This window comes from Convolutriloba macropyga, chromosome 10, assembly GCF_964194025.1.
Source record: "Convolutriloba macropyga chromosome 10, txConMacr16.3, whole genome shotgun sequence".
NCBI lineage: Eukaryota > Metazoa > Xenacoelomorpha > Acoela > Convolutidae > Convolutriloba > Convolutriloba macropyga.
This window is the reverse complement of record NC_134477.1, coordinates 19,329,851-19,339,674: the sequence shown is the minus strand read 5'-3', so window position 1 is coordinate 19,339,674 and position 9,824 is coordinate 19,329,851. Positions and strand designations below refer to the sequence as shown.

The 9,824-nt window shown below is 33.6% G+C and overlaps 1 protein-coding gene across 1 annotated transcript in view; it reads right to left on the bottom strand.

Moving 5' to 3' along the window:
• Positions 1–5,083: 5,083 nt before the first annotated feature.
• Positions 5,084–9,824, bottom strand: part of LOC142348805 (RNA-binding protein 26-like) — a 41,015-nt gene continuing 36,274 nt past the window's right edge. Inside the window, exon 7 of the mRNA XM_075400317.1 lies at positions 5,084–6,132. Within this exon, the coding sequence (XP_075256432.1) occupies positions 5,873–6,132 (260 nt within the window). The 3' untranslated portion in view covers positions 5,084–5,872. The remainder of the gene's footprint in view (positions 6,133–9,824) is intronic.

Below are 9,824 nucleotides of genomic sequence, written 5' to 3'. Positions count from 1 at the left end.
TTTTCGCTCCACTTCCTGTTTCGGCGTGACTAAAATCACTACTCCAATTTGACTTCAAAAATCATGAAAATGTGTGAACAGATCTTGACAAAAAGACAGCGCCCCAATACAATTCAAATTTTTTGAATTTAAAAAAAACATAGCCGGAAGAATTCCGGAAGCGACTCGAAGCGTCAGAACTTCACTAACAAAACCGTAAATGCAACGGAAGCCACTACCTTTTGTATTACACCATTAACTCACTACGTCCCCAGGTCTGCTCTAAAAATTGGTGAAACTTAAACCACTGTCAACAAGAGAAACAAAATGCAGCAAAATTTTATATTATTAAAACGTTTGGTAAAGTTAAAAAAATCCAAAACAATTAAGGCGGTAAAAAACAGATAGTTTGAAAAAGCTGACAAGGTTATCAACAGCCCTCAATTAATTCATGATTCTAATCTGTAAAAGATCGCGAAAGCAGACGGCAGATAATAATCTTAGAAACTAAGTTAAATCTTTTCAAAAAAGAAAGCTCAAATTTAAGAATCAGAAAACACCTTTAACTACACTTCTAATCACTGCGATTAAGACAAAAAACAACACACACCTGTTCCTTCTTGTACATAAGCTAGAAAACATGATTTCATACTAAATCAAAAATAAAATTGATCATAGAAAAGACATAAGCCGCAGAACTTTCAAAGGCAAAAAATCGTTTTAATTAATACCAAGGCCGGAAGAAAGCTGTAGAAATTATTCATAAGTGGAAATTTTGGAAAAAGCATGCTATCAAACTCTCAGTACTGCCTTATGTTGAACGAAATCAATTGCAAACCAAAGAAATGACGAAAGTCTAAGAAAAAGCTGAAATCATTTATTTTTTACAACTGAAAAAATCAATATACCGAAAATAAATGTAGGTGCCAGGAAAAAACTAGAATGATACTAACTAGAGTGTAAATATGGGCACAATATAAGGAGCACCGTAACAAAAAGACTTTCTTGATTTTTGAAAGTTGAAAATCAATTTTAAAAATTCAAGAAAAACGAATACATTTCATTAATCAGCATTCAAGACATAGAAAAGATAACTAGTCATCCAATACAAAGATCTATCCTCCTGAAGAGAACAAAAAATAGGAGAAAGCAGAATTCATAAATACGAAACATTGAAACATTATGCAAAAAAATGGTCAAAGAACTTTTAAGTTAAGACTGCATTTATGAAAAAGTTTTAACTGTTTTTTTCAAAACTTAACGCCAACAAATGATTGAATTTTTATTGAAACGAAATTGAAGTCCCTCATGTTGCACAAAAAAACTTTCTAGCAATTACAACCAAAATACAAACGAAAAATTGACGAAAATCGGAAAAAAAACTACCAAAATCGTATTAGCATATGTACAATTTTATGAAACAAAATTACATCGAGGTAGAAAGAGGCGTTGAGCATAGGAATTATCAAAGAGAAGTTGCCATATTAACTGATTTTTGACAAAAAGACGGTTAAAATATCCAAAAGACAAAAGTACATAATGTAACTATTTTTTTACCTTCTCGGTGCTCTGCATTTATTTAGAACTGTATTTTGTTTACATTTTCTTCGATAAAGAAAAGTTATAAAAGCAGTAACTGATATCTTCGGCAGTTAATATCGATTTTTTAAATGATCAATTTGGATGTGTTTACTGTTAAACTATAGAGCTATGCCGATACACCTTCCACTTGAAACTGACGAATGATTGAGATTTGTAATTCTTACAAACTGATTTTTGCAAACTGACAGATAAAAAAAATCCAAAAATTTCTCTAAAATCGTACGAATTAAAACATAACCCACTAGCGTCGGGTGAATTTCTCTCGAATGATTGGCTTTGGCAGTAGCCAGTTGCGGCTCACGGATTCTAGCACTAGGGCGCGCATAGAGGCAGCGGGGGCATGAGTGAATCGAATACTTAGCATCTACTTAAGGCGTAAGACTCTAAGAGATCTGCTCAGTCACTTAATTCCCTCCGAGCGTTTTGCCTGTTTATCACGTTCTTGAGGACGAAAAGTCAAAAGAGTAAGATATGCGGTTCCAGATACCAAATTATCTGCATGATAAGGTCCTTCTTTCTCACGAAGCCAAGTCAACGGTTAGTCGATTAGATATTTAAGAAGGATGTAGCAAATTTTGAGCGCTATGGTAGAAATTCAAGACCAATTGAGAACACAAAATTTAAAATATAAGGCATTTAACTTCATATCCAGTAATCTATCCCTTGTCAACTAACAAGGAGGCTCGGTAATGTGCGATCGCACATATGGTTCCAACCCCGCTCATCCACAATTTTGGCATAATTGTCTACCAAATGAGGAACAGATAGAAAACCCCCAAAACTCAACCCCCCCCCCAAAAAAAAAACATGGTGTATGAACAAAAAGATAGCCCCCCAAAGCAAATAACTCAGTGGAGCACAAAATGATGCATTAGATTCATGAAATATGCCAATATTAAGAAAGCGAGTCAAGACGAACAGCAAAATCAAACAACATCAAACATTAATTATATCAAAAAATTAAAGTCAGTTTTAAAAACAAAACTTAATAGCGAAGTCAAAATAGCGTTAGATAAAACTGAAACTGACCAAAATAACTTGTAATTCAGCAGATAAGATATGGCAGCAGTCCATAATAAGACTTGGTGACAAATAGACAATGAAGATTAAAAACAGTTAAATTGAAAAATTCGCTTATTTCTTTTTGAAACAATTTTTTAAAAGTAAGGAAAACCCATTAAAAATCAACTAATGTATCCCATAGGTTTAAAATCACCAGTGCTTCTACCGATGAGAATTAGGAGCTGTCGTTGTTCAATTTTTATGCGGTTACAAAAAGAACAAATAGACAAACAAAAAATCAATTAAATTTTGCCAGAAAACGCTTTCGAAGCCGTAAACCCACACTTTGGCCCTCAAAATATGTTTGATTGCACCTTCCTCGAACACCGATAATGTATTGTGACCTCTCAGTAAAGAAATCAGGTAACAAGTCGACAAAAAAGAAAGAGCAAAATTTAAAAAAAATTTTTTTTCGAAAAAAGAATTATTTCCATAGAAATGGAAGCCATTAATTACACAACAAAGTTATTAAATAGGTTCTCTTATTTAAGGAAGCCCATGAGACCTTTAATTATCCAGAATATATCCTACGTGTACAAAGAGAACGTAAAATATGACAAAAAACAAAAAAATTTTTTACTTTTATTTGTGAAAAACCCGTGTCGAAGCAAGTAGAGTCATAACGAATTCTTTAAAAACATTAGATTTTGTGACACCAATCCCTTTGACAACTTGTTTTGACAACAATATTGTCATATTTGGCCTGTAATTAACAAGACTAGGTAACAAACAGAAAACAAAAGGAACAAAATGGCGAAATTAAAAAGTGTTTTTTTTATTTTGGAAAACAATTGTTTTCAAAGTCATGAAAGCCATCTATTCTTCCTTAAAAGCCTTCTATTCTTCCTTGAAAGCCAATGAAACCTTTAAATTGTACAGGAAATTTCATGCGACTAAAAGACAAAGTAAAAACGACAGTTAAAGACAAAATTAAAAAATTCAATTCAATTCTTCGACAAAGTATTGTCGAAGCCGCTAAAAATAGAGTCTATGTCCTCTAGGATTTTGATATTATCTGTTGTGCTTTCTTTTGATTGCAAATAATCTGATATATGAACTGTCAAAAGCATGATAATGTGACAGAACTAGAAATCGTCAAAAATAGGCAAATGACTGAAAGTATAAAAAAAAATGTGAAATCTAGTGGTATCAAAGCCAGAAAACCTTAACTTAAGTTGTAAAACCGCAAAAAAGATTAAATTTAATTCTAGTAGGAAGAAGAAGCATTCTTTCATTGCTGATACTAAGCTACAAGTTGACCAAGATAAGAGAAAAATTGAGGCAAAGTTCAATAAGACATTATTTATTTAAAAATCAGTTTTTCTAGAAAAATCAAAACGACCATAAGCTTTCAAGTAATAAACTACATATATTAAGTTGGAGCCAAATAGGAAGCGATTTGGACCTATCACTAACGAGCTTTGATTTGAAATGTTCTGTTATTTAATTAATATATAAAAAAAGGTCGAATTTTTTGTTTATAAAAAAGACCGACTGATGACAATCCGAATTATTTTTGAACTGTAACAGTCCAAGATTGGTCCATAATTAACTCTGCTAATACTGTTCTCCCATTAAGAGCACCCAATTTTTCAAATTTTATAGATATAGATATTTTGTTAGTAAAAAACAAAAATGAAAGCTGCGTTTTTGATAATCAACGAGTAAAGTTAGCAAAAACGGCAAATTTTTATTTATGGAGCACTTGCAACGGAAGTAGAAATAGCTCCCAACTGAGTCTACGAAGGTAGCGTTAGTGGTGTTTGGGTGTGTTCTTCCTACAAACTTAATCGAAGTTGACCAAAAAAATTAATTCGTGCTGTTTTTGATAAAAAAGAATTTTGAAATATTTAGCCAGAATTTTTGACAAAAAAGTAAAAAAAAAGAGCCAACAATATTATTTGTCTCCAAAAATCTAATCAACAACACTTTCTTAATAAAAAATTTTACAAAATTCAGCAAAATTAGCGAAATTTTAGAAAAAAAATTCTCGAAAATGTGAAAATCAACGGAAATCACTCTGTTTTCTCAAAAGTTTAAACCTTGATAACTCCTCGTAAAAAACGAAATTCAAAGAAATCTTTTTAATTCCATATTCTACTCTCAACAAGCTTTCTAATGATACCAGTCTCAACTCTGTACGATGAATATATCGATCGGTCAAAATTGACTGAACAAAAAAAAACACATTTGAGTATATAGTTCCTCCCCCCCCCCCTCAAGAGGGGTCGGAACAATAACAAAATAAATTTTAAGAAAAAAAACTGATAATGCTTAAAGGCTTTCATTTCTCCCCGAACTCGGGACTTGTTACACAATTCCGTGTTTCCAAATTCAATACGTTGAAAATTGGGGTAAATAACTCTCGAGAAGTATTCCGCAAAATTGAAATTAATTATTCCGCTAAATATTAGAGCTGATTACCTTTTCGGTAAAAAGGTGAGCATAAATATGAATTTATTCAATTATTACATTTTTTAATCGCATTTTTTAATTTTTTTCTTGCATCAGTTCTTTTTATTTTTTGCAGCTCAGCGAACTGAGTTGAGTGCAAGTTCATAATAATAAGCATTAATAAACAACAAACATTTCCAGTCAACAGATGTACATAAAAATAAACAACTAGATCAAATTCACGTTTATTAGAGTGAGACTACATCAAGTTTAGAAACTAAACTGCATCAATGAATACATCAAACCAGAAAATAACTGCCAAAATAAACGAATAAAAACTTCCCAAATGAAGTTTTTGAAGCTGAGCTAGTACAATACTTGAAATGAAAAACTTCAAAAAGCCTATTGAAAAATAAAAACCGACCGTAGTTGTCAAGCATCGCATAATTAATCGCAGGCTCAGGTCATTCAAGAAAAATACCCAGAAAACACATTCTTCGAATAAATTTTTTCGCCATCTCACCAAAAAAACTGTCACCACAACAGCTGATTTTGAATTACTTTAAGGATATGCAAAACAACTCCAACCCTCATCACACGCTCCAAAAACATTGCAGAAAATCTTTGAAGTTAGAGCAGCTATGACTCGAGAAACCTAATATTTTCCAATTCAGCTGGCGCCAGTTTTGAAAATAAATCTTGAATAATGATTGCGTTAAAACTTTATCCAGAGTGAGGTTGTCTTTCTTTTCTTTGCCAAGTCTCGTGCGGAAATCTAGCAATTGTTTATCTTCAAAACTCTGTGTATATCAACTTAGATCACTGGAGGTTTTTGCTAATAAGTTGCATTGGCAGTCATTCGCCACAACCTCTCCGCCTCCTCTTCATCATCTTCTGTCATTAAGGCCGAAAAACTACTATCCCGGCTCTCCATTCTGACACGGGCCAGCTCGTGTGTATTCGTAATTCCACCTGCGCCTGGATTACTGCTTCCGGGAGACTGACCAGATGATAGCTGGTGGTGGAAGGATGGTGGATTGGAGAGGGAACCCAAACTAGATGTATTGGGTGTGCTGGTATTCAGCGATGAAGCACCTGATCAAAATTAAACTTTCTGGAAAAGGTAGAAATTAAAAGAATGGCAAGAACTGTTTTCGTTTCCAATCCGGTTGAAAACGGTGTTTAATTTCAGTGTAATTATTCGCAGTTGACGTAATCACATTCATATAAAGGGGGCAACAGTCACTTTGTGACTGAGGAAAATCACGGGTGACCAAAAATTATTCGCAAAACTGAAAACATAGCTGACAGATAGCCAGAAACTAGCCGCAATAGCTTCATAGATCTGCAGTCTAAAAAAGATAGTAAAAAGATCAAAAAGAAACTTCTTTTTATTTAAAGCTTAGATGTTATATTTTGACTAAGAATCTGTTTAACTTATTGCTACTTTTAATAGCTGCTCTCAAATAACCTTTAATTAGAGTGACACACACATGACCTTATTTCTTTGAATTAAAGTGAAGCAAAGTCAATTTCCGAGTGATGTACGTCACGTTAGACTAAAAACAATCACGAGAATGAACAAAAAACTAGCTCCCACTAAGAGTTAGGTGACGTTACGCTCGCAATTCATTTGAAATTGCATGAACAAATGAACAAAAAGCAGATTTGAAGTGATTGTGACGCCATCTGGCCGCAACTCAGAAAAATAAAAAAGCAGGACAAGTCCTGACAAAACTCAAAAAATTCTATATTCATTGACTAATTTAAAAAAACTTTGACTCAGAATTGAATATGAATGGATTGGAAAAACCCTTTAGAAAAAAATCAATTAAAAAATATTAAAACAAAAAAATCAATGTCAAAATGCCGCATGTGAATAAAAAACCACCAACGAGAAAGCGAATCTTTGTTCAAATACCATTCGCCCACTCCAAATTAAAATAAGAGCAACAAAATGCATGCCGCAAAACAACTCGTTCTTTCGCTCCACTTAATATTTCGGCGTGACCAAAATCATCACTTCAATTTGACTTAAAAATCATGAAAATGTGTGAACAGATCTTTAAACAAGACAGCGCCCCAATACAATTCACGTTCTTTGAGATGTTAAAAAGCAAAAGAAGGCCAATAATAGCCCCAGCTATTGCTTTGCAGCTATTAAAAACCTTATATGATTGAAATGGACCTATAACTAAGTCAAGAAGTATGTATTAGTTGAAGGACAAAAAGCAACGCTAAAACCAGTCTTTCAACATGTAATCAACTTAACTGAAACTTGAAGCACTGAGTTATGGTGCAATGTTTTCTCATTTCTTCTGATTTCGTTTATTTGAATTTGATGGATTCTCTAAAAAGCGTAAAATTCTGCAAATCTATTCACTCGAAATACTGAGAAGTCGAATTAAAATGACAAAAAATGCCTTAAGTAAAATGCAACCTTATTCAATGCATAAATGCAATCGAGAAAGAAAACACCTAAAAAATACCTGACTGAGCAGTTGAGGGTAGCTATCAAAATGAATGTTGACAAAAAAGCAGAGCAGGACATCTTTTGAAATTCAATCAACAAATTTTCAAAACTGAAATCTGAGAGTGCGAAAAACTAATTGCTTTTGCAACAATCAACCTTTGGATAAAATGATGCAGATGATTAAGACGCAAATGTACAAGAGCAAAATACAGGAAACATTGTCATAAACATAAACCGACAAAAATCGTAAGAAATGCTCTCGAACGCCAGGCAAGGCAATTTAATTCGGGGGCTGTAGCCTAGATAAATTTTTCTTTATGCGAGCAAAAATAATTGACCACACTGGGGTTCGACCAATGGAGCTCCCTATTCATCACCAGCAGCACTGCCCACTCGGCTATCAGGCCTTTCTTTTTGCTATGCTGCAATCGATTTCTTATTAGCAACAAGCTTTACTTCAGAGTGAGAATGGAGATCATCAATCAAAAATGAAGAACGAAAGCGTGAAGAAGTCACTTGAGAAGTCAAAGATTGTTCTAATAGGAAAGCTCACAAACGGCCGAGCGAAAAATTTGCAATAAAAAGACCAACACATTTACAATAATCGCTACTTCGTTTGAGAGAAATTAAAAATGAATCGTTCTGAAATACGTAAAGTCTTATGCTAAAATTAAAATTTTTAGCCATGAATCCAAATATTAATGTTCGACGTCAATAGCTATGATATTGAGCACTGTTCATTGAACCATGGAGGAAAACAGAAGAAATCTAAGAAACCTTGCTGGCTCTTTGAACAGCCAAGTACAAAGCAAATGACAGTGTTGAAAAACAGTGATAAAAAAGTTCTGGTGTCATTTTTTTCATAGTTAGGGGTTGGTAAAAAAAACTACAAATCAAGACAACTAAAATGAACTAAAAATCATAATACGCCATAAGGACAGAACTGCGAGTTGACAAGCATTTTTTCCCGAGAACCCTAGAGGCCAAATGTATAAAATGGGACGAAACAACTAGCATTTTCTCTATCTTTACTAATTTCTGCTTGACAAATATAACCATTCACTGTGGAATTTTCAAAAATGTGTGCACATCTCTTCATCAAACCGATTGGTTTTAAGAGCTTTTGAAAGATACCACTTTCAATTCTCTACGCAAATTAAAAATCGGTCACCGGTGTCTCGACAAAAAATCCGCTGGCATTATGTCCCAAATTTGGGGCTGAAATAACAAAAAATCACGGGCTGGAATAACAAAAAATAACAAAAGAGACCCCCGGAAAATAGCCGCCGTTGGTTCCCCAAAACCAAGATCGGGATTGAAAGAGAAAAAACATGAAAAAAATGATATTTGTACACAAACAATTTTAAAGTGCGAACTATTTTGATGCCATCTTGGAGCTGAACATATTCCTGCTTCGTAGTGAGACAACACGGGGGCTAGTATCAAAACCAACATAAGCATTAGAGAAGGTAACTAAGAACAAATTTAGGGTCGCGGGCCTCTAAAATTGTGCTTTATCCTGTTTCTATTTCTGATTTCGTTTTCTGTTAGTGACTCTGTTCATTTTGAACTGCTTAGCTGAGCAACAGCTGTCTAAAAACACTTCTAGCATAATGAGAGAAGAGTAAAATTAGCCTAGATAAGTCTAATAGATTTCACGCAAACATGTTGAACAAACTGAACTAACATAAAACGTAAAATTTTTATTGACGAAATTTTTATTTAACTTTAGAAGTCTTAAAACAACCTTAAGCATTTTCGCTAGATGAAAAAGGAACAAAGAGAACAACAACAAAAAAGAAAGATTATAAACATAGCCGGCAGATTGCCGGAATAGCTGCGAAATAGACTCTCGTGCCGTATAATAGAGATAAAAACTGATGCAGATCAAAGATGAAAAAAACTGAAGCCGCTCAAAAAGCTATGTAAAAAACGATAAATAAACACAGCTTGTTGAAATCCAATTAGCAGAAGCCTTTTATAAGTGCAAACCTCATTTTATTGAGTGAGGTAAGTCACTCAAGATCAAAATCTAATCACGCAGAGGATTTGAAAACCTTTGCTACACAGAGTGAAAAATGACGTCGCGCGCGCTAAATCCGTTGTTGAAAATAAGAAAATTGTTGAAAATTTGACTTTTCAGCTTTGCAGTGTGATCGAATAAAAAACGAAACAAGGGCATCAGACGAGGAAACAAAAACATACCCGGCAGATTGCCGGAAAATAGCCGCCGTTGATTCCAATAAGCATGATTGGGATTGAACAAAGAATATATTGAAAAAAAAAAGATTTTCGTACAAAAATATTTTTTAAG